General features: G+C 39.9%; 1 protein-coding gene across 4 annotated transcripts in view; it reads right to left on the bottom strand.

Moving 5' to 3' along the window:
* Positions 1–27,463, bottom strand: part of LOC102304229 (methyl-CpG-binding domain protein 5) — a 58,049-nt gene that overhangs the window by 29,700 nt on the left and 886 nt on the right. For 2 of the 4 annotated variants that reach the window (XM_005919942.2, XM_005919943.3), the window contains exons 2-4: positions 11,216–11,841; positions 6,835–6,937; positions 2,657–2,828 (exon numbers count right to left, since the gene is read on the bottom strand). In XM_005919942.2, the coding sequence (XP_005920004.1) occupies positions 2,657–2,828; positions 6,835–6,937; positions 11,216–11,328 (388 nt within the window). In that variant the 5' untranslated portion in view covers positions 11,329–11,841. Of the gene's footprint in view, positions 1–2,656; positions 2,829–6,834; positions 6,938–11,215; positions 11,842–12,863; positions 13,090–19,960; positions 19,979–27,463 lie in introns of those variants that run through there. The other 2 variants (XM_005919944.2, XM_042219883.1) reach the window with 2 other exon arrangements.

The raw sequence follows: 27,463 nt of genomic DNA, 5'->3' as shown, positions 1-27,463 counted from the left end.
TATATAGAGATTGAAAATGTGACGTCACTCAGGGGTAAAACCGCAAAGAATTCTGGGAACTCGTGGCAAGAGGTACTAGCGCACGCAGGCTTTCAATTGAAATCAGTTATACAGCGATAAAAAGAAACACAAAAAATGGCAAGAAGCTGTTGTATTATTAACTGCAATAGCCGGTCGCATGACAGCCACGGGAAGCCGACGGGTAAAGAGATCGGTTGTTATCGGATTACGTCGTTGAAGAGAAATTGTTCGAGCCATGTTTCCGAAGTAACAAAGAGGCGACTGGATTGCAGCCATTCAAAGACCAAATATAACGTCCCAGAACACTCCAGCTCACAGGTTAGTCTGCTCCAAGCATTTCCACAAAGGTCAGTCTGCTGTTGTAGTTAATGCGTCATTTTTCTTAACATAATTGGTGATATAGGTTACAAGCAAGTCTGGCGCTGAACAGAAATTGTCGCGCTATGCTCCTTTATTTATTGTGCATAAATAGTGAATTGTCCTGACACAATATTGGTTTCGCTTCTGTTATTATGGTACATTGACAAAAACATATACTTTTATTCACAGGATAAAACAGTTGTTTTGTATCACTAATTGCCCAGTACGATTACAGCATACAATATTATTGTCACTGCTACATTTCTGTGATGCGTACCAGAAATTATTTCCACTACTAATTAATTACCGTTGAGCTCAAAGGTCCTATTAATAAATGGTTAACGAATGTGTATTTATGAGACGATTTGTGAGACTGGTAAACTTATGATATGTACGATGGTCTTTACTTTCTACACGGTGCATTTCAAGGTCCTGTACCCATCCGTCGGTAAACTGGGCTTGTTGCAGTGACCTGAAGTTACTAAACTTCACGAGTGTATGCACTCACTCCAAAGAACCGTATAATTATAAATATGAGCGTGGTGAAGTTGGGCAGCACGCTAACGTATTTTGTCCCTCTGTGTGCTCGTAAGGATCTAACCCTTTCACTGGTTTGATTTTTTTCCTCGTATCTTTTCTTTGACTTTTCATTAAGTCTGTCTTTGTACGGACCGGCATTGTTCTCCTTCGTTTTGTACATACCTTTTTGGGGGGCAAAGAAAAAGCAAGAATTTATTGGAACCGAAGAATGAACGTTTTGCGGTGCTGCAAATGCTTGCATTTGATGCAGGTACTTGGATTGTTTTGCCACGAGTTCCGGCATGCAATGCGCGAAAGTCACGTGGTCTGTCAATCTCTATATCTACCTCGGGAGTTCAGTCAAGTGATCTCTGGAGATGTTTCAGGAGCAAAGTGAAGGAGGAGATGAAAGCAGCACAGCGGGAGGTGAAACGCTGCCTGAGGGAAGCAAAGGACACCTACAGGAGGAAGGTGGAGCAGAAGTTGGAGAGGAACAATATGAGGGAGGTCTGGAATGGTGTGAAAACCATCACAGGCCACAACACCAAGAAAAGCACAGTGGGGGGGACTGTGGAGAAGGCAAACGAACTCAACAACTTCTTCAACAGGTTTGACCAGCCCACAACCCCCCCACCCTCACCTTCACTACAGAGTCCTCTCCCCACTCTCCTACCTCCCTCGCTTCCCCCCCTTCCTGACACCATGACACCCCCCTCCTCCAATCCCTCTCTCAGCAGCAAGACATCTCCCCCCCTCCCCTCCTCCCAAACATCTCCCAGTGTCACAGTGGATCAGGTCAGGAGACAACTGAGGAAGCTTCGCCCCAGAAAGGCAGCAGGCCCAGACAAGGTGTGTCCTAGGATGCTAAAGGCGTGTGCTGCTGAACTTGGGGAGCCGCTACAACGAGTCTTCAACTCAGTCTGCGACTGGGGAGAGTGCCCGCCCTATGGAAGACATCTCCGTGTGTGTGTGTGTGTGTGTGTATATATAATATTCTGTAACTGTAACTTCTGTCGGTGCTGTGCTTTTGGAAACCGAATTTCCCAGAGGAACCCACCCGAGGGATTAATAAAGTTTTATCTTATCTTATCTTATCTCTTAATTCCTAACTCAACGTGATTATGAAACACTTGTGCATTCACTTCAAATGAACCACATTATTGTGGTGCTCGCTATGCTGGACTCCCTAATAATACAAACAGAATAATCTAAAAAGCTCTTAAACACACACCTTTTTAATCTTACATATAACTGACTTTCAGTAGTACAACTGTAAAGGTGGATTGACCATTGGCAGACACAAAACAGATAGGTGATTTCTTGATTATTTTCATATTACTCTATATCTATTACTTCCAAGTTTGTGTCAATAAATTTCTCTCTGCATCTCCCTCTCTCTTCTTTTTCTCTGTTTTATACATCTTAAAGTATGATTTATATATGAATAGACGGTAATTTTAAGTATTTATGATTGTCTTTATTTTCGAGTTCAAATAAAAGTGAGTGGATTTGACAGAATATCACAGAGGCAATGTGAAAGGCCTGAAAACCTCCAAATATTTCATTTGCTTATTGTGTATAAGTTCAGCTAGAATTTTGAACTTCTACAATGGATAAATTACTTACCAAACTCACTGATATTTTCCAAAACTAGGATGTAAATTACATCAACACTGTCCTCTTTCATTTGGATTTATTGGAGCTAACTTCCAAGTGTCCTGACAAATGGTTTCAGAGCTGTAACGTATACTCGTACCTCCTCCTGAACTGGTCAGTGCCAGAGGCGGGTGCGTCTCCATGCTCTTGTGCAGTGTGGCCACAGCCAGCAGCTTCCTCTTATGAATGCAGAGTTTGGTGACATCTTCGTCTGCTTTCACATCCTCCGCTGTCCTCTGTTTGACAGCTGCCCCGGGGTCGAAGTTGAACACCTGAGGAGATAAATAAAAGTGGATAGAAGTCACTGAACTGACTTGGTCATTGTTTTGCTTGTTTACTCACAATCGTCAAAGGAGCTTGCAAAGAAAAGCGTCTGGACTTCTTTAAGTTGCTTGAAGATGTTTCACCTCTCATCCGAGAAGCTTCTTCAGTTCTAAGTAGTTTAAGTTTACTCACAATCTTTTTGCTTAATTAATTGTTTCTGCGCTCTCATGCAATGGCCTTTATTGTTAGCCATTTTATTGGTTTTATTCCCCATTTTCTGTCATATATACATATATATCATATACACTGTTAATCAAATTCACCATACCCAGGATGCCTTTTTCATATCTGTCTTTATTTATCAACACATTATCAATCGGGTCAAGCAGTCACACAAAGGTTGAGCACCTCGCCAATGAGAAAAACATTGAAGTGCACTGGCAGCACAACAACTGGTTTTACAAAGGAAGATAAAACTGATATAGAACAACATAAAGCAGACTGAAACCAGCACAGCTGCTGCAGACAGCTCAGCAGACTGCGAGTGAGAGTGAAGCGCATTAAAAGCACCGTGTGAATGTGAGAGAGCTTTAAGTGCTTTGGTCAGTACGACTAAAAAGGTGCTGCTGTAATACTAAAGTTTAGCCTATTTGTATCCAGGAAAAAAAACCTGACAGCAGAGATCAACTGGGACCTCTATCATTAAGGTTCCAGTCACATCAGAGCAAGCAGTCTTCTCGTGACTAGTAAAAGAGCTAACTTGTCATCCAGGAGTTGAGCATGCAACCTCTGGGCAACCACTTTCAATCTCAAGATCACTATACAGGCAACCTGTCTTCAAACAATCACAGTCCAACTCAGATTGACTGCAATCACCCTCAGATTGGTGAAGGTTTGCAAACAACTGCCATATAATTTATAAACACAGTCCGATTGCCAACATATGCCTGAGTTTCACTTCTGCAGGGAGTCTTTGCAGAGCCAGGTTTTGTTTTTTTTTTGCTTTTTACCTTCTTCATAAAATTCTAATGTCCATTTCAGTAGTTTCAGCAATCTCCCAGTAGGAACTCCATATTTACATTGATTATTATTCTTTAAACTGAGGTGATGATTGTTTGTCTCATTGATAAATGAAAAACTGTAGCTGGAAATGCACAGGAGGCGCTAACGGTGCAGAACAGGTTGCTCACAATAGTTGTTGGCTGCTTCAATCCAACACATTTCTTGGGAGATGCAACTCAGGTTACAGCGTAGGATTTTCAGTTATGTTGTAAGTTAGGACGTACATTTCCGGCAGAAGTCTAAATACTATAATCAGTCTGTAAAAACGAGTGCAGACTGACAACTACTTCCTGCAACGCAACTCTTTGCAGTAGGGGACTAAATGTAACTGGTTGTATTCCGATTGTATAACTGTGTAAAAGAAAGGGTGTAGAACACCTATGGCTGCTATAATTTTGTTCATACTGCAGGTCTGCAATCACTGTTTTCCTTAGTCTGATTGTAGCACGAAACAGAGTTGTTTTCATTACACTAAAGGTTAATATTTCGAAACTTTTTTTTTTTTAAATGTGAACGACAAACACTGGTGTTTGAGGCTATTCGCAACGCTAATAAAAGGTCAACAACTGCCCTTGTTTGCCCAGAGGGATCTTTTAGGAATGATGACACCATTTTCCAGATAAATTACTGGTGAGTGCAAGCTGATTTCATACCCGTTAATGTCAAATCTTAAACAAAGCTTGCTAAGGAGCAGCTTAATTCTCCAGCATAGGTTACTATAGTTATGAGAAGTAAACCTTCATCTTCCTAACACTGAAGTTTCCTCACTGCGCCCAAATCCTGCTTCAGAGTGCAGGCCTTAGGTAAAGCCAGCATGCCACAACAATGCCCAGTCATCCGAGAGTGGCTGGGGAAGGATCTTCAAGGAATCGTCCAAGAAATTCCTGTGAATATCAAATAGTATTTTTCCTTGACATACCTGTGCAAAATCAGTACGCATGAAAAACCCTGCTTAAACAGTCCTCTTAGATCAGTGCACACAGAAACATAGATATCCACCCATCTATCCAGTCACCCGTGGGCTTCTAGAACAACTGCAATTCTTTCAAGAGAAAACTGGGATCTCCTGTGATCATGGATTCACAGATAACAGTAAGCCTATTATCACGCTTTGCAACTAATCAGAGCTCCCCACAAAAAAAGGAAAAGAAAAAAAAGAAAGAAAAGAAAGCATGCTGTGGGCCCAGAATAAGGATGGTGAGGATCAGTTTTGAGGCCAGAAAGCTGCTTCCCCGAGCCACGTGACCACCCCTGAATATTATGTAAATCACATCCAGGTCTGGCAGCACACTATATTTTCCTCACGCTCATCATCTCTTGGGGCTGTCTTAACAGCACAGGCAGTGATGTACATAGACTAAATCGTAGATAAACATGGAGGCAGTGGCTCTCCCAAGCACCTCATGATATGAGATATGTGATATCCCACATCTTAAGACGGTTAAGATGTAAAAGTGAACTAATGTTTAAGACCAGAAAATGAGTCTTAAAAAATATTTGCATCTTCATTTTCAGATACTAAGAAGACAGCAGGGAGGGGGCACTCATAAGGGAAGACGGGCAGCTACAAAATCATTCTGATAATGGCGTGGAGTGTTGGGGACAAATTTAGCATCAGGAAGGATAATCGGTCAGATTACCCCGTGTAATGTGACGCCTCACATAACCCCGACATTTGTAGTTTGGTCCTACAGAGATCAGTGGGTCAGCTTGGGTTCATTTCATACATCCTGAGTATGAAATAGGAGAGGATTATGCTACAGGAGAGCTTTTCCTGTATACTCTTTTATAATTTCACTCCTGCAATTCACTCTAAGCCACACTGATTTGAGTCTCTGCACACTTTGAAGAATAAAACTTCAGAACCACCATTCAAAGCTGTCCGAGCAGACAATAGAGGCAGTGGTCCTGAAAGGAAACTAGAAGACTCTAAAGTAGAAACTTTGTGACCATACATAACAAAGTAGTTTTTGGAGTTTCTCATCCCGTAGACTCCCAACTCTTCCATTTTGAGCCCAGTGTAGGGGACCACCAAAACAACCGCCTAATTGGCATTATCGGTAAGGAAAACTGGAAAGACTGGATGCTAACGGTTTAGCAGCAAGTGAACTTTCAAAATAAGAGTGTGGGGAGTGTCCACTCTAGGGAGTGGCCTAAAAACTGGTTGCCAACCACCTCACTTATTGCCAATGGCTGCACAAACACCGACACCGTGGTCCAGTGACGAAGTGAAGATGCTTACTTTCGGTTTAGCAGCAGGCACACCATCACCTTTATACCTACAACATCCTACATTTTTGTGTTGTTTTTGTTGCATATACAAATGACATGACGGGTCTTTTGGCAGTGTTGCTTTAACAGCCCAAAGCACTGAATTGTAATGGAAAACGACTGAAACCGAGTAGAATCGAGTGGAGACGGTACTAGTGGAAAAGAGGCATATGTAGCAGTGCTATATATGCCTCCTGCTTTCCTGTCCATTCTGTGTTTATACTGCACTGTAAAATAACGGCCCAAAAAATGCCAAAGATGAGATTTAACTTGTGATTTTGTTTAATAGGATAAAACTGACAGTTTGTATAAATAAATGTAATTTTTGCTTATACAGTTTGTGTTTTTCCTTTCTGCATAACAATAACTGAAAACTGTGATGGTGTTACATTAAATCTCTACTGTAAATATAGGAAACAGCAGTTATCACTGTACACTCAAGTTGCCTGATGATTAGAGCTCTAAAAGGAGCCTGTACAAACAAACACCACACACCAGTTTAAATTTAGGGGTCCTTGTTTAGCCGTAATTTGTGGACAACAGAATTTTAATTTCCGTCGCAGATTGGCTCCTCCATCTTAATCTCTAAATAGCGAATCATCTGGAGCTCAGATTGGAGCAGCTGTAAAAATCTCACTGTGTTTTAATCAGAGCCAAAAGAAAACAAATAAATAAATATACCTTTTGGAGGATGAGTGGGCACTCCAGGCCGCATTTGCAGGTTCCATCTGTCAGCAGGTAGGTCCTCACCTGCTCCAAGCTGGACAGCACCGAGCCACTGGGACTGCACACAGAGAACAACAACAAGGTGAGGCTGAAGCTGAAGCTGGCAATGATCCACAGCAAAAATGCTCCTTCTGGGAAGCTTACTGAAACACCCGTTTGAAATAAGATTCAACATTTTTAGACTGGAGCTCCTGAACACTGATCTTTAGTGTTAACGTGGAAGAAGAAAAGAAACACGATGGACACAAACTTTTTTCCCCTTCTCTGAGGCAGGTTAGCAGCTCCTTCAGACTGTTTTTGGATAGTAGTTAGCATGAAATCAACCGCGGAGGAATAATCTCCATCTACATGTATTAAAACACCTGACCTGAACAATATATATGCACTTTACATGAAGACAGAAAATAATTGTCATTTACTTTCTCTTCATTTGTCTTTCCTCAAGGGAAATTGTGAAAATGTGGTTGTCTTAATAATGTACTTCCCCTTTTTTGCTACATTTAGGCATAGTCAGGACAACATGAGCATCATAATGGTAAAGGAAAGGTGATTTAAGTGATTGAATGTGGCAAGGTTATTGGTCTGGGTATTTCAGAAACCATCACTAGAGTTTAGAGAAGATGACCTAAAAAAGAGAAATTATCCAGTGAGCGGCATTTCTCTGGGAGAAAATATCTTGTTGATGTCAGAGGTCAGAGGAGAAAGGCCAGACTGTTTCAAGCTCACAGGAAGGTAGCAGTAACTCAAACAACTACTCATTACAACCCAGATGTGCAGAAGAGCATCTCTGAATATGAATCAAATTCTCCAGTGCCTTGTTTAATCTATGACATGAAGCATTATGGCAGTTCTGGAGGCACACATTATGCAAAGTGTATCTAATACTTCAGTACACTTCTGTGAGCCATTTTGTGTACAGAAGCTACACAATCAAGGACTTTTATTGTGAAAGGATGGAACACATGCACAGGACAAATTGGGTTTCTGGGTGATAATTGTTTTTAATCTAGGCCTAATATGCCTTTGTATCTTTACACTGGTTAAAGAAAGGAGAAACTTAGACATATAGGTTATTATGCAATGTTCTTACTAGTCGCGGCAGCTTGAGATAAAATTAGCCTGCATGTGTCCCATGTAATAATAAAAGGAGTCTGACACCCCTGGATGAAACATTAGAACGAGCTTTAACCAAAGACAGATATAAAAGGGGTCTCTATGCACTCGAAGGCTGGCACAAAGAAACTACCTCTAAAGAAGAACAGTATGTACCGCTGGTAGTTCCTATCAAACATATACAGACATATACAGACTGAATCATCAATCACTGTGGCTGTGAAAGAGAATGAAAAAAAAAAAAAAATCAACTGTGAGGATCATCCCTGAAGCAAAAGCATGCTTTCAAATGTAAAAGAACATCAGCAAATACAAGTGTGCTGTGACAGTATCAGGCCACGGTCACAGACAGGATTCTTTCCAACACCCAAAATAAACCTGACACCAGCCAACTGCTTCGGTTCATTGTGGTTGGTGAGCGCACGTGCCGGGAAGGACACCAAGTCACAGCCTACAAGGATTCGACTCATCGGAGGAGACCGACGAGTAGCAGTCGCTTTGTTAGTCATTTCACTGTCTGCAGCTTACCTGTGTCCGTGGGCTGATCAGTGAAGAAATTTGTGTGTCTAGTTCATGCCAAATGGAAACTAAATCAGGTGACTGTGACTGGACACAGGAAGCATCATCATCAAAGAGTTGCCATGCTTCTGCTCATCGATCAGTTAGAGAAACTCTACCCTGTGTGCACAGTAAACAAGCCTGCTGGGTGCTCTTTGAATTCAAATGACTGGGACCAAAACCTGACGCTTACCTTTGATACATGACATCAATCACCTCCGTTGTTCGTGAACACACTTTTAGTCATGATATAGACTAGGGCTGCACGATTTTGCATAAAATGAGAATCACGATTTTTTGGCTTAGAATTGAGATCACAATTCTCTCACGATTTTCTTTTCCAGTATAAATATTTATTGCACTTATTAACTGCACATCAACTTCGTAACAGTTGAGACTGAACATAAAAACAATAAATAAACATAAAAACAACTAATGTCTCACATTTTGTTGTTGCTGCAAAATGTTGTACTGCTTGAAATTCCGTCTCCACCGTTGCTCGACGCTGCGTGTATAGAGCAGGTAGTGCAACAATAGAAAAATAGTTGCGGGACGGCACTGTGTAGCGTTTGTCTAGGGTGTTGATCATTTTCCTAAATCCCTCGTTTTGCACAGTGTTGATGGGAGCCATATCTTTGGTCAGGTGATAAGTGATAGCCTCCGTAATTTCTTTGTGCCTGCGGGAGTTCGACGTGTATAGGGAAGCGCTGTATAAGGTTCCCGTTATTGATGTTCAGGTGGTTGACCGGGACGGATTTTCTCCTGTCACTTTCTCGTCATCCCTGACGTGCTCTCCGTTGTTTTTTCCCTGCTAATTTTAGCATCACACGGCACAGCTTCTGTATCACGTGGTATAAGGCTCCGCCCTTGTCATTTGTTGAGCAGGAAGAGTGAGCGCTTGTTTTCATGCAGATTACGTCCCGGATCAAAATGCGGTACAATCGTCGTCGTCTTTTTTTTTTCTTTTTTTAAATCATTGTCATTTGGAAATGAGATCGCACATAAGTATGAATCGAGATCGCGATTTTCTAACGATTAATCATGCAGCCCTAATATAGACTAGTGGTAATAATGAGCTGATAGATGTGGCGACAATTTTTATTTCTTCTTGACTCTTATAGGAACAAAATGATGCAATTTAAGATTGATTTAAAAAGACTGATAATCGATTGGTGGACGCCAGGGGTTAGACTTTCAGCCATTTAGCCCCACACATACACTCATTAAGAACATGACTGTCATGGTAATTTGGGGCAAAACAAGTTTGGATTTTTTTAATAATCCACACAGGCTCAAAATCTTTTAATAAGTGGTGCTGAAGGTTCTATGATGTCTCAACTTGGCTTTTTCTTTTTAGTGATCACAATTGACTAAAACTGGTAATTTCTTTGCAGCACGGAAAGGATTTGTTTAACAGCCCTTATTGGACTTACAAATGCTCAGAACAGTGGGGGAAGTCTATTGTAGCGGTCCCCAACCCCTGGGCCTCATCCGTGAGTCATTTGGTACTGTGCCGCGAGAGATGAGGCTCAGGTGTGAAATTTATGGTTTTCAGGGTTTTTATCGGTTTTGTATCGTCATTTTTTATTGTTTTTATCATTAACTCTGTTTCCCTGAGTCTTTTTCCATGTTTTATGAATAAATCTTCTTTTTTTGGTACCGGTACTGGCTTTATTTTGTTGTATTTATGCGCGACACCTTGAACGTCCGTGAAAATGTCGTCAGACATAAACCGGGCCGTGGTGCAAAAAAGGTTGCGGACCGCTGGTCTAAGGAACTCACTGAAGATCTAAGAAGGAGAATTGTAGATTTACACAAGTTAGGAAGGTCTAAATAACTGTAGACTCGAAGATCATCAGTTCAAACAATTGTAAGTACAAGTTATTCAGATGTGGAAAAAGACCCAAACTGTCACACAGGAAATTGGCTAGGATCTTCAGAAACAGCACAGAAACTACCAAGGTTCAAGCCTGACATGAACTGGAAACCTCTGGAACACCAGAGAGGGTGCCAATTAAGTAAGAAACCCCTGCTCCAATATAGACCTCTTTTTTTAACGTTTATTATGTGGCAAGACAACGATTGAACTTATATCGTTGCCTTGAGTTATAGTTGGAGTAAAGATGAGGCTTTCAAACCCAAGAACACTGCACCAACTGTCAAGCATGGTGGTGGTAGCATCATTCTCTGGGCCTGTTTTGCTGACAGTGGTAAAGGTGCACTGCACAAAGTGGATAAAAATTAAAAGTGGATGGATGAAACTTGGATTTCAGATGTAACTAAGTTTCTGAAATGGCCTTCCCAAATCCCCTATATATGCAAGTATATAGACAGTATAACGGAGCCTGTATTTATATATACTTTTGACCGTGTGTGGATTAGAGAAAATACAAAATAAATTGAAACTTGGGCACCCAGTACTTGTTTTATCAAGTCATTAAAGATGTATGCTATACAATCATTCCAGAACAAAGAACAGCTTAAAGAAATCATTAAAAGCCAGAAATTATCATGACATTCATGCCCATAATTAGTTTAAACATTTTATTAAACAGCTTTCAGTCTAAATGTACTGAGCATGTGCAGTGGTTCACAGATATATTTCTCTTAATCTGTAGCCATGTTTGCTTTGAAATCTCTGATGGTTTTGATCTCATTTTCTTACCTTATGTACACGACCCCTCCACCGTGCTCTGTCTTGCGCTGCCAGCCAATGGGGACCTGGACAGGGACGGCCTGCCTCTCATCTCCTGCCTCGCAGTCCTTTCCGCCATTCATTGCTCCGCTGGTTTTACGCTCGACACCTCAGAGGTATATATATCAGACATCAACCAGTGTCTTCGCAATGCGCGTCATGTTTGTCTTCCAAAGCCGTGGCCGAGGTGGCGATAGGAGGGAGGGTTCAGGATGATGAATATTCACTTCAGAGTGGGAGTGTGCTCTCAGGTGGAGCTGATGGGGGATGGGGGTGCAGGGTGGGTAGGGTGAGGCGAGCTCACGGCAGACCCTACCCTTTGAGCTGCTTCATGGCCACGGTGCTGAACGGCGGGTGGACTTCCATTACTGCAGCTCGTCATTCGGAGCCATCCGACTCAGGAGGGGAGAAGGAGGAGGGGTGGGGGGTTGGGGTGAGGAATCGGCTGTGCGTTGAGGGGAGAGTCGCTTTACTTTTAATTTTTCACCATTTGTCTCTCACCGCCCAGAACAGGCTCCCCTCATGCGGACATGTTGCGGACCATGTTCAACATATTGGTTCCCAAATGCAGTTGGGTAGTGGTATTCCCATGGTTCCTTTGAGGGCAGAGGAGAAAAGACAGAGGTGTAAGAACAAGAAACAAGGAATTACACATCAAAAATATTTAACAGGCGTACAGCCCTAATAGAAAATGATTTCTTAGTTAACAAAAGCACATCAAGAGTGCAACTCCCCCGAAGGGCAAGGGCTTCAGCTGCAGGGCGTTGCATTGAAAAGATAAAGTCCGTTGTACAGCCCTCCCCATGCCCGTTCATGAAACATTATACTTGATATGGTTTCCTTCTTTAATTTTTTTTAATTTTTTGTATCCAGGTTTAAGTTTTACCTTGGGTGCTAACAATTTTTACTCTCCCTTTTTGGAGGGGAGAGTAAAAAGGTAATATCTAAGCCACAAAGCCTATTGTTCAGAACTAATTTAAGAAATTTAACCCCCATGATGCACTCTAATTTACTTTGGGGCGATACGGGGAAATACAGGGTATGACAAAACTCTGCAGTTATATCTAAATAATTTCTCGTGGCTCAATGGACAGTTAAAATTAGGGTGGGGCCACTCTGATATGTCGATATCAGTTGGTTCCTGACCCAAAAAGCTGGAAGAGATATCTGTAGCTCCTGGCTCTGAAAAGTGAAGCCGATGCAGATTTGTCTTACAACTGCATTCTATTTAATGAGCATTAGGAGGCGAACTCTCTGACTCTGCAAAGAGGACTGCCTATAGAAGTCTAGGGGAAGAAAACCCCTTGCATCTGTAGAGTGACCTCAGAAAACATTTTCCTGATGAGTTTATGTGCTCAGACACTAATTTCAAGCCATACTGAGTAAAACACTAATTTGACCTTGTAAATTATGGTCAAAATTAGCACAATTGGAGTGTGATAAAAGAATTTCCCAAGGAATGCTAACAGACTGCCATGGTTGCTTGTGTTTTACATGGACGATGACAATTTGTCTAGAAACATTTGCTAACAAACCACTGAGTGTTAGTGAAACCTGCAAAAATGCATTTCAACTTCTAAGGAAAATATATGCTTTACCACATTTCAAAAGGTCCAACCTTTACTTTGAAGGCAAATGTTCTTGGTTCCAGTTTGCAGGACAGTCTTGACACTACCACCACGATCTATTGGTGATTGATCGATGACGATTAATGATTCCCAGACGCCGTAACGCCCACTCATATCTGACCTCAGGAATTCGCATGATAAGGTGGGGCCAGGTTTCACAATGAGCTCACCCGAAACCCTGGCTGATTGTGACCCACACCCAGTTTCACACCTTGGCTCAGGCGATTAGAGGATCATCAGGGGGTCCTTTTGTCCCTCTGTGGGGGGATACTCCCACTAGGTTTAAATCTGGGACTCCCCACCATTTGACCTTAGAACTGAAGAAGCTTCTCGGATGAGAGGTGAAACGTCTTCAAGCAACTTAAAGAAGTCCAGACGCTTTTCTTTGCAAGCTCCTTTGACTACGATGACCTGGATGACTGAGAACCTTCACAGACATTAATGATGACTATTGCTATCATTCAGAGACCAAAGCAATTGTAAATGTACTACTAAGAGTCCGGGAATTATAGTTGACCACAGATTATAAAGAGTTCTTGGTCTATGAGTAGGATATTGAGTAAAAGTAATAGTAAAACCAAGGTGCATACTTTATTAAAGGTCTTTCACCTTCAACACGACAACAGCACCACTGCGCAATGCAAGGACAGTTACCCGTCAAAGAACAGCGCAAGCATGCCTGTCGGGGGAGCCTTGGTGCTTGCTGTAATGTGACATACATATAGTGGACCAATAAAAATGCAGAATGACAAGAAGTGTGCTTTTAATACAAGCAAAATCCACAAACAGTCTGCAAACATGATGTAGACCAGAATGTAGTTAATTTTGGGTCTTCAGGTTATGAGATGGAGTCAGACCGCAAGCAAAAGACTAGCTTTTAATGTTTAAAGCAAGTTTAAAGTTTCAAAGCTTTACTGTACAGATTACAAATCAACGACTTCACCAAGAGGGAGACAAAAAATATTAATTCATGAATACACGACTGTTCTTGACAAGATGAACTCCTCTTTGCAGCTCAGAAACTTGAGCCAGAAAACTTGAGTTATTCTGCGACCTTCTAAGAAATGGAACAAGAATGATAGCTCAGCTCTCGAGTCTCCAATGGTCCATGTCTGTAGCAAAGTATAATCAAGGTCTTAACAAAGAAAGGTGATAACCAGCATTGTGATACACATTAACTCTTACTGGGGTTTTACGTTTTGTCAAGCGAGCTAATGCAAAGAAAGCCTGGCTACTAGAAGTAGTAACATCTCGCTGCAAGAAAACCAACATCAGCTGTTTGGTACCAGAACCAATACCAGTATCCTTACTAGGAGTCTGTAGCTTAATCGCCTAAATATTAGACGAAGGTTTACACAGCAATTGATTGTTGAAAATGCTTTCATTTATCCTAACCGCTTTCATAACAACAGGTCTTTAATCTTGCCTCAACACTCAAGTCTATATAAAGAAAACAAAAAAACCCCCAAAACTGCAGCAGTTTTGTCAGCTTCCCCCGTCTCCCTATCAGACAGTAGGAGAAGCCCGTCAAAGCTGGTAATCAGGCTGAATAGAGCCTGTGAGTGATGGAGCTCCATGCAAAGCTTCCTCTCAGCCGCTGGTGCTGCTGACTCATAACTGAGACCAAACTCAGTGACACCACCACAGAGGAAGAACGGTTTAAAAAAAAAAAAAGAAGGAAAAAAAAAAGAAAGAAAGAAAGAGGTGGCAGTTAAACATACGCAGTTTATTCAAAGGAGCTTGCAAAGAAAAGCGTCTGGACTTCTTTAAGTTGCTTGAAGACGTTTCACCTCTCATCCGAGAAGCTTCTTCAGTTCTTCTCGGATGAGAGGTGAAACGTCTTCAAGCAACTTAAAGAAGTCCAGACGCTTTTCTTTGCAAGCTCCTTTGACTACGATGACCTGGATGACTGAGAACCTTCACAGACATACGCAGTTTATCTGAAAAGACACGACAGCAAAAGGAGAAACCTCTGTTGCATAGTTAAAATCTAATTTAACATAAGTCTAAGTCTAGAGAAGACATCGTTTCTACCGTTGGGTTCACACTGGAGGGAAAAATGAATTATGCTTCCCTGTAGGAGCCCAGTGCAGTGTTGCTATTTGAAGACATCTTTGGCTTTTATAAATGCTGTTTTTTTGAGGCATGCTCTCTTGTATTATTCCCTCAAATTGGAAAGATGCAGACTCGTAAAATCATGGGCCTGACCTCAATCAAACACTTTTAAATTACCAACCACCGAGAGCTACTCTACAACACAAAAATTCATAAGCATGATTATTTTGATCAGCAGTTAATCTTATTCGCTTAACACAATCCTACTCTTTTTCCTATTTTTGGTTTACTCTTCTTTAGAATTTCTTCTTATGCACGAACTAGCTTCATGGATCAGTTTTTTGGGATCATCTCTAAGGCATGCTGCAGTCATACCACATGAATTACAAAAGCTTACATAACAATAACAGTGTTAACAGTTACCCCCCACTGGGGCAGGTCGATCACTTTAAATTCCCCCAAAACAAAGCCAATTAAAATTACTTTACATACTGTTAGCTTATCACATAAAAATAACATGTCATTTATTAGCAGACTGATACTTCCACTGCAGTTAGTACGTAAAGTAAAATGCATGTAAAGGAGTTAAAAATAACTATACATAACAAACGTTAGGGGAATCTGTTTTGTCTTCATCTAATCTATCAGGTAGTGTTTAGCAGTGCTGCTTCACACCAGGAAGGTCCTGAGTTCGATTCTACCACGTGCCTGGGGCCTTTCAGTGTGGAGTTCACATGTTCTCCCCGTGTTTGCGTGGGTCCTCTCTGGGTACTCCAGCTTCCTCCAACAGTCCAAAGGCATGTCGTTATAGGGGTTAGGTTAATTGATGATTCTAAATTGCCCATAAGTGTGACTGTGAATGGTTGTCTCTGGTTTGAGTCTTTTAAGTCTGCGCCAGATTGGCGACCAGTCCATGGCTCCAGCCGTTGGATGTACAAAGATCAGTTTAACTGCAAGCAGACAGTTTCCATTTTAGCTTCTACTTAAATTACTAAGCTGCTGCCGTGTAAAAAGTAGATGAAAGCAGTTAAAAAACAATAACAACCAAACAAACAAAACAGTTTTTTGTTACATTTAAACAATCCATATGGGTGGTTTGATTTCCATTGGCGTTTCATTGTGAAAATACTGACGGTAATAAAAACTAATCATTAAAAACTAATGATTACTGGCTCCAAAGATTCGGCCACTTTTTATGTTGAACTCTGCATAAATATAAAATTTAAGGGAAAAAAAAAAATCAAACGTAAACAGGATTTTATCAATTTCTCTCAAACCACACATATAATTATTATGGACAACCACATTTGACTTTCGAAAAATGTTCTCTCAAGTCTTGGCAATCATGGACGAACAAAAAAAAAAAAAAAATCTTTCTCAAACTGATATCAAACTATTTACATGCTTTCCAAACTAGGGCTGCTCGATTATGGCAAAAAGTGATAAGTCACGATTATTTTCATTGAAATTGAGATCTCGATTATTTGACGATATTTATTTAACAATAACAATGTATTGAATAATGACTTTAAAGATTGTCAAAAAATAATATAAAATAGTGTGCAAATACTGATAACAGTGCAAATGTTTGCAATATAAAAAAGAAATGAAAAATGTAAACATCTATGTTTAGTGAACTTTGCAGTGTTGCTCTGTGGTGCAGCTACGACACTGTAGCAAAGTTTACACACCATAGCTGTGTCCAAATTCAGGGTCTGCACGCTTGAAGTACGCGCACTACGCGTACTACGTACGGTGCGTACTATTAGTACGAGAAGTGCGGAAGTGAGAGGCTTGTGAAATGGGACGGTATACGCTTCGTCGCGCTGTTCAGGTTGCCTAGCAACCATGATACTAACCAACACGTTACATACAGCATTGTTTGACAGAAATGAAGGAGAAAAATGTTTTGTTGGTCATTCATTTTTGTCATGACATCACTTTGATTAGTTGAGTATCTGAGGCTGAGACCACAGGACTGTAAAACATGATTGTTGGGCTTCATTTCTGTGCTGAACAGTCATTTAAGATTAGTTAGTAAATAACAATTAGTTAATGTTGTTCATGAGACTAAAGTCATCTCACTGTGGTAATGTAAATATAATATGGCCAATATTATAGTATTGTCAGATATATATATTTCAGATTGTTGTGTTTGTGGATATATGACTGACTTTAATTATTAAACATTCGCACATAAATAAGTGACGTCATATTCAGTACTTTTGACAGTTCACTCTTCGGCCGCTCCATCTTATTAGGGAAATTCCATATACATAAATGTCAGTTTCAAGACTCAACCCCATCATTTAATTTGGTTTTGATTGAAATTGAATATTACTTAAACTCTGTTAAATTAACTTCCAATAAAAAAGGTTTATCATTGATTGAAATTCATTCAGAAATGTTTAACGAATGAGATGTCACAACTTTCAAATACAAAGTTGTTATGAAGTCTGTCACATCCCTCCCCCCTTTTTTTTCTTTATTTATTTATCCTTCTTATTTCATTGTACTGTATATTGTTACTCTTATTTGCCTTGTATGTCTACTGTACAAACTGAACTGGAATGACTGACTGTTCGCTTTATACGTTCAATAAAGTTTGGGGGGAAAAAAACCCTCTTCGGCCGCTCCCTTCTGCCGTATTTTGCGGCAAAATTCTCCACACCCACCGCCGCGCTATGAATTGTGGGATATATGGGACCACGAAGCGTGCACCGGACAACGCTTGATATTTGGGGAAATTGACGGTGCATTTGGAGTATGCATTTGAAGTACACTTCGAATTGGGACAGCCGTCGTCGCGTGGCGGTGACGTAACCGCACTTAAAATGCGTACTTCAAGCGTGCAGACCCTGAATTGGGACACAGCCTATGTCTACTTGATCCACATCTGACTCCGCGAACCCAATGTTTCCACACCACTGAAGTTTTTTTTTACCTCTCTTTTCAACCAACGGCAGTCACTCTCCTCTCCAAATAACTTCTGCTTAGCTTTCCGAGGTTCTCTCGGGTCCTCTTAATCAACGGTCCCCAACCCCCAGGCCTCGGACCGGTCCGTGAGTCGTTTGGTACCAGGCCGCGAGAGTTGAGGCTCAGGTGTGAAATGTATAGTTTTTAGGGTTTTTATCGGTTTTCAGCGTTATTTTGTTATCGTTTACTCAGTTTTCCTGGGTCTTTTCACGTGTGTTATGAATAAATTTCTTTTTTTTCGGTACCGGTACTAGTTTTATTTTGTTGTATTTATCCGTGACACCTTAAAGGCCGGTCCATGAAAATATTGTCGGGCATAAACCGGTCCATGGCGCAAAAAAGGTTGGAGACCGCTGCTCTTAATTGTTGTGACACGTGTTCGAAATGCAAAGAGGTGCGCTCGATTTGCCACACGGAGCAGCGCGAGAGTAAAGCACGAGGGAGGGGCTAATAATCGGCTCAGTCATTTTTAATGATCGTTGAAAGCCCAGATCGTAATCGAGATTAAAATTCGATTAATTGAGCAGCCCTATTCCAAACTACAACTTTCTACATGAAAGTTGCTGTCATTAGCAGCCATGCTAATGGACATACCAGTAGTATCAGTACACATCTGCACTACAAAAAACAGGGTACATGTGAATACAGCATATGCTATGCTGTCCCAAACAAATGCTGTGTTCTGGTAGACTGTAAAGCTTGAGGGCTACAACTTCACCAAAGATATCACAGGAATGGTAAATTTCTATCTACCTAGGTTAAAATCTACAAGTTCGACGTCTTCTAAGTGGTCAAGTAATGTCCTCGCTGTCAGCAAGGACTCCCAACCAGGAGGGTTAAGAAAAACGTGTCTTTTTACAGAGGATTTCCTTAAACCTAAAGTACAAAAAACAGCGGGAAAAGGAAATGAAACCCATTTTTGTGTGTTTCCTTTGGTGCTTGAACATGATGAAAGTGTGTTTTCTTAGTCATAGGTGACAGCAGAGCTGAGTTCCCGAAACATAACTGCACATCATGGCTGCAGCAGCTGGAGATACCACGTGGAAGACACAAGAAGTATGATTCACCATCTCGGGCTGTTTGTATTTTCTCCTGCCAGCTGTTTATAGCAGTGGTGGTCATGAAGAGAACAATGAGGAAGATGCATAAAGGCTCCCAGCCTTCAATAAAGCACACCTACTAAAGCTACCTCTACCTGTCTCTAACTCCTGATGTGAATTTGGGGAACAGTGAAGGTGCACCCTGCCACCTACTGCTCTGCCGGCTACATAGAGATGCAGGAGGAGGTGGATAAAACTGCTACAAGCTGGACTGTCTGAGATCAAACACTAGCAGTCAAACCAATGCAGTTGTATAAAATACACCAACTGTGGATGAAAAAAAAAAAAGGACAGAGACACGTATTTGAAATTCGTTTTCCTACTTTGTCTCCTTAAACCATAGAAGAGAAATATGAGAGGAAATCTCTCAACTTATAGTGCATAAAGTTAGACCTCAAGCAAAAACTTGAACAGTGGATGAAAAGAATTTTTTACTTTTTTCTTTAAAGTATCGCCATCCAGATTTTAAGAAGTGAATATTTGCTAAAATTAGGTTCTGTATGAAAGGTATGTATCACAACTTCATGCTTTCTTGCACCGCACTTTCCACTAGTGCGTTTAGTAGGTTAATTGTATTCTGTTTTATTTTCCATGAACTTTTTCTCTGTTATTACTCAAAGTTTTCATTGAAATCTATAATAATTTTACTTCAATGTATTTATTTTGACTTCAAATTTGTTTCTAGCTCTTAAAGGTTATTTATTTGGCCATATGGTCATTTATTTTACTGAGCTATCAGGGCTGGTAAAAATAAAATAAAAAAACCATAAAAAAATGGCAGATTTCAAACTATGTTTATCTACTCTGAGGACCTGTAACTGAAAGTATTCACAAAATGAAGGTAAATGTTGCAACCCCTTTTTAAATATGCCAACTCAGATTTGTATGGAAAAACCCAGAAAGGTCAATCTCACACATCCAAAAGTGCATGTACTTGAATGTGATGGAAATTTTACCGTTTGGAGTGAATCCAGCTGCACACGTCACCAAAACAGGAGGGAACAAGAGAGGGAAAAAGTTAATGTAGTACAAAAGGAAGTAATGCACCCTCAATAGGAAATAAGTAAAAAAAATTACAAACTGTTTTAGATAAGAAATCACATTAAAGAAAAAAAAAGACGAGCAGAAACACAGCCAAAGATCCTCGAGTAACTAAATTTGTGGTCCATTAAAGATGGCAGCTTATGTAAATGAAAACGTTCTCCGTCAGTGTCCAAATATTAAAGAATATGATCAGACAAAGTGGCCTGTGTGCATTTCATTATTAGGTCAAGAGGTAGATTTCTTTGCTTTGTTCATGCCTGAGCTGGACTTTCACTCAACTCTAACGACAACCTGTCTCTGGCCGATCTTTAGTCATCGGGACAAGAAAAGGAGAAAGAGGAAAACCTTTATCTAGGAGCCGACAACCTTTACTCGCCAACTCACAATTCAGGTCAGAACATGAGCTCCAAACGACTTTAGGAGCACGCAACGCCAGTTTGCCAGCATTTGGACTCTGGTAAGTTTGAATGGAGCACATAGCCCACTGGAAGACTTAAGGTCTTTGCAGAGTGACAAATTAATAAAGCCAATTAGAAGAGATAACAGTGGTGGAGTAGTTGTTTTGGGAACTGTAAAAATCAAGGGAGCACAGTCACAGTCCAGCGGAAGCATTAAAATAGATGATCCGTTAGTCTTACTGGTATTACACAGGGTCTGACATAACCAATGGCAAAGTAAAATGTGTGTCTGCACAGGTTGATTTCAACCAATCAGTTCAACTGTAAAAAAACAAACAAACAAAAAACTAGATGAAGTCAAACCCCATTAACAAGTGAGTGAGCATTTTCTCATTACAGGAAGCACACGAGGCTGCTGAGAGAAACTGGTGTGGAAAACGCAGCGGGAAGGCAACGCTGGAGGTTTGGAGCTCCACAGCATGAATCCCTCATCTGTATTTGAGGCTAAAAGTAGACTGAAAATTCACAATAAGCCTCCTTGTATTGTAAGGTAAAGACCCTTCAGTACTAGAGGGAGAACCCCAACAATCCGATGATCCCTATGAGCAAGAACTGGGTAACAGTAGGGAGGAAGAACTCCCTTTGAACACAAAGAGACCTCCGGCATCCTGCTGTAACTGGTTGAGTGGTGAGGGGATAAAGATGCCAGAGTCTGCTTTTTATATGATGCTGGCTTTTAATTTTAAAATGAGAATCTATGGAAGAGCAGTGGCAGTGTCACGACTGAAAGCATGACCCCAGGTGAAGTGAACAATTTTTTTCCCCCCAGAATAGACATCAGCAGGATTTTTTGTGTTATTCACAATTTAACAAAAAAAAAAATTAAAAAATTCCTGGTGGTAAAAAGCCCACAAGAGTCTTTATCAAGCTACCAGAACAGCAAATTTAAAAACGTGAAAAGCATCTTTTACACTGCTTTCTTTGTAAAAGTCACAAATACGTCATCCACTCGTCTTTCTCAACAGCTTTTTTGTTTAATTTCATATTTTTGGCAGGTGTTTGAATAAAAATCCCAAAATTCAGATATGGATGGTCTTTTGGCACCAATGTGCCCACCACTGATTTTAATCACTAAAGAGTTTATTAATAATCACAGAAACCCTTTTTTTTCGTAAGAGGAGAAACACCCTTCCAAAGGTCTTCTCTATGCAGTATCTGACAAACTTGAATAGTCATGAATACTTTATGCATATGTGACTTTAACAACAGCATTTTCCTTTTGTTGTCCACCTATTTAGCAATAATTTTAAAAATGAAACACAAGAACAACACTGCATTTGGAAATTCTTAGTCTTTTCAGCACAGCTATTTCCATTATTGGCTTACTCTTAACTCACAGAGTTGGTATATAATAAACTCGTTGAAGAGGACCAGTACAGCTTGAAAAATTGTTGTTGTTTTGTTTTTTAGGAGTGGTAAAAAGTACTTAAAAAAAGCTGCCTTTATGCAAATGGACAGCTTGTTTAGTATAAATTTGGCAGATTTCTTAAAATTGCAGCCATCCTCTCTCTTTCTAGCAGAAATACTTGCATACAGAGATACATGCAGTGCTCACTCTAACTAGGAGCACAAAGTGGCCTCTACTACATTTATATATAATTATTTTGCACATTTTGACTATGGCATATGTCTGCATTTATCCCATCTCCATCTTAACAGGTGGGCAAATCTGAACAAAACGTTGTGTGATGTCACACACACAACAATTATTCACAAATAGATAGATGGAGAGCGAGAGAGATTTTAGAGATTTGTTATAAATCCATTTATTTTTCCTTTTGTACATACTATGTTTATTTCATCATTTCCTTGCACATGCAAAGCCACTAATACATCATGGATTCATCTTCCTCAATATCTTGTCTTTTATTTCAGTCTTTTTGGCATGTGATTTAATGAACTGTCTGAAATTGGATTAAAATGGTCTTTTTATTGTTGTGCCTCATTATTGTGCTGTTTTTAACTGTTAGAATTATGAATATTGCATGTATGTCTGAATTATCATTCTCTGTTTTAAATGCATTTCGAAAATAATTCTTTTTAAACTCTAAATTTTCATGACAGAAAAGAACATAAATTATGGAGTTGCTCATAACTCTCATAGTCTGTATATAATTATGTTAAAAGGACCAGTTCAGCTAGGAAAAACTGCCATTTATTAGTTGTGGAGAAACATACCTCCATCCACATTTAAATAAAGCCATAGAGCACATTTTCAAAAATACTGACGTGAAAGTAGAGCTGGGCGATAGAACGATAACGATATGTATCGCGATATAACTTTTACTCGATAGAGAAATTAAGCTATCGCGATAGACCTCGCCGCTCTTGTCCTCTAAAAAAAAAAAAAAAAAAAAAAGGTCAGCCAATCCAAATTAAGTAGCGCAGAGCCGAACCAATCACAGCCGCAGCGTCACGTCGCGTGACTTGTTACGTACAGCACAAGTGCCAAGCCGCACGTGTGTTTGTTTGGGAAGCAGCCAGCGGGTAATGGAGGAAATGAGTGTGCCGACTAGAAAAATCAACCGAGCGTGACCGAAGAGAAAACAGATGATGGTTCCAACGCCGGAGAGATTGTCGAACGGAAGAGCCATAGAAGTTCCGTAGTGTGAAGGTATTTCGGCTATTTCAAGTCTGACAAAAAACAGAGTAGCGTGCACTGTAAATTGTGCCGAAAGCAAGTCTGGAAATACAATAAACTGGTGCATGCGTCACACTGTGCGCCACGTTATTGTTTCGGTGAAATGAATTTCTACAATACTGTTACTGTTAATTCTACTCTCTGCAGTGTTTAAATGCTTACATATACACACAGTTACTGTCCCTCCACACATACGACTCGGTTCTGCTTCTATGCCCCAGCTTTGTTTACTTTTTCCCACCGAGGCTTCTAGACTTCTGATTGGCCAACATTTCTGCACGGTTAGGAATCTAGCGCCACCTGCTGCTTTGGCATGTTCATAGCAGCGTTTTCCTTCATTTCTGCCTTTATGTGTGGACGGGATTATTTTTTAAAACGAAAACGGAAAATCTCCGTTTTCAAAAATACCCGTGTACGTGTGGACGTAGCCTCAGTCTCTGACTGGAAGCGCTAATTCGTCATTCGGCTTTTGTCAGACTAAAGTAACTGTTAAAACTGTTTGAAAAGCTAAGCTATACAACAAGGAGAGATTGAGAATTTCCTTTTAGTTCTCAGTTTATTTGATATTGACAAAAGTTAGTCAGTTTTGTCTGTTCTTCTGTAAAACAAACTAAGATTTATTTTTAGAATTAATATTTTGTTTCTAAGTGGAATTGACAATTTAGTCTGTTTTGTTTGTTCTATTTTGAAACTTAAACGCTTTAGCGGCTGCCTTTTGTGTAGTTTGCAATATTTGCCTTTATTTATCTGAAAAAGTCTCATGTTCCTTAAGTACATCTACCCTGTTGAACTTATTATGGGAAATAAATATTTAAATAAAAACAAGCTGCTGATTATTTCACATTTTACTTGTGAGCAACGGCACATTTAAATCTTACAAATATAGTTATTTGGCTTATATCGTGATAGATATCGTTATCGCCTGAAATGAAAAAAACATATCGTGATATGAAAAAATCTCATATCGCCCAGCTCTACGTGAAAGTCACAAATCTCTCCTTGAATTGAATATTTATGGTTTTAAGTACATTTGTTTCAACTTTTTATTTCACTTTTTACTCTTAAAGATAAGGTCATTACAGAGCACCAGCTTGGAGAAACATACCTCCACAAGCATTTATGATGCAGGACACAAGCTGATAGAACGCAGCAAAAAATTTACCAAGTTTATGAGGTCAATGGATGAAAAAGATTATACCACTGTTTTTAGACGTCTTTAATTTAGGAATAGTCTGATGTAAAAGGCGCAAATGCATTGCCATAGCCCCAAACGCAATTACATAATCTTTGACAATACAATAAAATCTCAAATAAAACCAATAAAGTTGTTCCCTAATACTTTAAGTGTCGCTGGAGTCTTCATGTCATCAGATCTTTGTCTTCTTCATGCACCTTGGAATTAGGTGAAGTTGTGCCAGAAAATTTTGTTGTATATCTACATAACAGTTTCCCAAATGTTCCTCACAGTAAGAACGACAGTTTCATTAACAAAAGTACTGTTTTAGTACATGGTATTAGCAGAAAGTTGGTGCCTGTGTATCGGTACTGGAAAAAGTACCCTAATTACAACAAAGTGAGCCTACGTCAGATGCATTCAAAGGTGTTTATATGGAGCATTTTTATTCTGTTTGGGCTTTTAATCCCATTAAAGTCTGAAAATTAGAGTCCAGGTAAACATACATATGAAGAGGAAAAATTACAGGTAGAAATGCTCTTACCCATTATTTAGATGAGATATCTGTGCATTCAAAGAACTACTTATTGTCATTTTTTTTTTCCTTAATTAAGAAAAAATGTTGAGAGGGTTTTCAGATGCAGACAGTTTTTGAGAGTTTTTTCCACAGTGAAACATGAAAGTGTCACAAAAAGAGACTTATTTGTTGATGTACAAAGACACAAATTATAGGGATTTTTTGTGGTAGGTCGCACAACTTTATAAGCAATGTATTTCAATAGATGGTATATTTCGTGTTTGCATTGTGTTTGTATTGTATTATTTCTAAACTTGTACATTAGCTTTTAGTACCTAAACCAAGGGCTGTGTGATATGACAAATCTCATATCCTGATATAAGACATCTATCGTCCCGATGACGATATAAATCACAAAAATTTAACATTTTTTTGTAAATTCTGTGAATCTCAGGCAGCTCGACTTACGTGGAGTGTTTCCAGCTGGGCGTCATGTACCTGGAGTCGAGTGTTTTAACCGATGCATGAAACTATACATTTTTAGACATAAGTTGTAACGGCCACCGTTTTCTTTGTGAGTATTTATTACACAGTGTTCTGCGGGGAAAAGCCTGTTCTAACGTTTGAGTCTAAGGTTTATTTTTTAGCACCTGACGGCTCTTTTTTGCTTCTCATCCGTAAATACTCTGCATACTCTTTCACGTGATTCAGTTTATTTTGAAAAGTCTCAACAGGATGTTGAGCTTTATTGTGAAGGATTTATGTGGAAAATAAACAAGCGGACACGTGATGCAATGGTTTTACTGTCGTTGTTGCTAACGTCAACGCATAAATACAGGCGCTTGTCCGTCCCTAGTGTGGTTATATTAAATAAAAGAGAAAGAGAGAACTTTAAGAAATTAATATAGCCACTACAGTGACCATCAAAACGATAAAAAATAAATAAAAATGCCGTAAACAGTTTATTTTGCGACACCACAAAATAAACGATAGCGTAAAATTAAACGATAGACGTTTTTATATCGTCATCCGGTATATATCGTTATATCGAACAGCCCTACCTAAACCTATACCTGAGTATTGTGAAAATCTTCAGCCACCCCTTATTTCTTTATATTTTGCTTCAGATGAGCCAGACTTTGCTATTTTTTAAAGCTTGAACAATAGTTCTCCAGGCTTTCTGGGGGTCTCCCAAAGTTTTTCTTTGGGCATTTAATGTTTTTTTTCCCCCACTGGGGTTCAGTCCAGTCATAGTTTTTCCTTATTTATTTAGTCGAATCTATGAAAAATGCCAACAATAACACAGACTGACAGGTTCAAAAAGTAACAAACTGATTCCCAAAGAGCTATTAGCTGGTTTGTCTCAGCATGGTGTGCAGCATGTCCTTAAAAAAAATCTGAGGAAACTGAACAAGTAGAGGACACAAGAAGACTTGGAAGGCCTACAGCAGATGAACAGTATATTAAAGTCATTTTCTTATGCAAAATCACAAAAGGGCTGCCTGGAAAATCAGTTGTAACGGGTCTTACGGAGTGATGAATCCAAATTTGACATTTTTGTTTCAAATTGTTGCCAGTATGTAAAGAGAGGTACAACTGTGAGTGGTTCTATCATGGTTTGGGACTAGATTTCAGCCACTGATGTGGGAAATCTTGTCGAAACTGTTGGTAAAACAAGTATGAATGCAGAGAAGTCTGATTTTGATGCACCAATGATCCCAAAAACACTACCAGTGCACTAAAAGAAAACAAAATGCTACACTGTCAGTCATGGATTGGCCTCCCCAGAGCCCGGACCTGATAATAACTAAGAACAGAACCAAAGGCATCCAACATCCAAAGAAAAGCTTTGAATGTCCTTCAAGAATCCTGGAGAACTATTCCAGAAGACTACTTAAAGAAATGACAAGAACGCTACCTAAGAGAGTTCAGACTGTGTTGAAGAGTAAAGGTGGTCACACCAGATATTGACATTCAAGCCTAGCAGAACTGTACAGGTCCATTTTTATATACTGCATCTTCATTTATGTTTGCACACATTTCCCATTTCCTAGAAAAGTATACAGAAATGAGGGGCCGCTAAAGACTTTTCTATTGCCTTTCACCTTTTTAAAGTGGAAAACATTAATCTGCCGTACACCGACACAAATCAGTACATGAGTACAGTACATGAAACACTAATCAATAGATTAAAGGTTGCAACTAATTCATAAACTGCTGCGAGACTGCGCTGAAGATGTTCAATATGAAGGTTTTTTTGTGAATTTCCATCTATATTTACAGCTGTCCAGTTTCATGAAAGTGAAGAGCTACCAGCACAAAGCACCTTCTATTTGCTAAGCATAAACCTGCAACACCACAAAGGTTAGACACGCTGTCCTGACCCATAAGATATCCACCGCTGGCTAGATTAAACCCATTAATTCTCAGCACAGCACTTAAATCTTGCTGTAGCTCCTGCCTGCTGGATTTGGCTAAGGAAAGCTTCGGGGATAAATGAGCCATATTGTCCTGCAGCAGCCTTCAAAGTTGACAGCCACATAGCCTGAATGACAAGACTTTTTTTACCCACCCGAAGCCGGAGGAAGATGACAACCGCTTGTGTACACAACCAAAACAACCTAA

This window comes from Haplochromis burtoni, unplaced genomic scaffold (genome assembly GCF_018398535.1).
Source record: "Haplochromis burtoni strain Fernald_Lab_line unplaced genomic scaffold, NCSU_Asbu1 Contig_39, whole genome shotgun sequence".
Taxonomy (NCBI): Eukaryota; Metazoa; Chordata; class Actinopteri; order Cichliformes; family Cichlidae; genus Haplochromis; species Haplochromis burtoni.
This window is presented reverse-complemented; position numbering and strand designations above follow the sequence as displayed.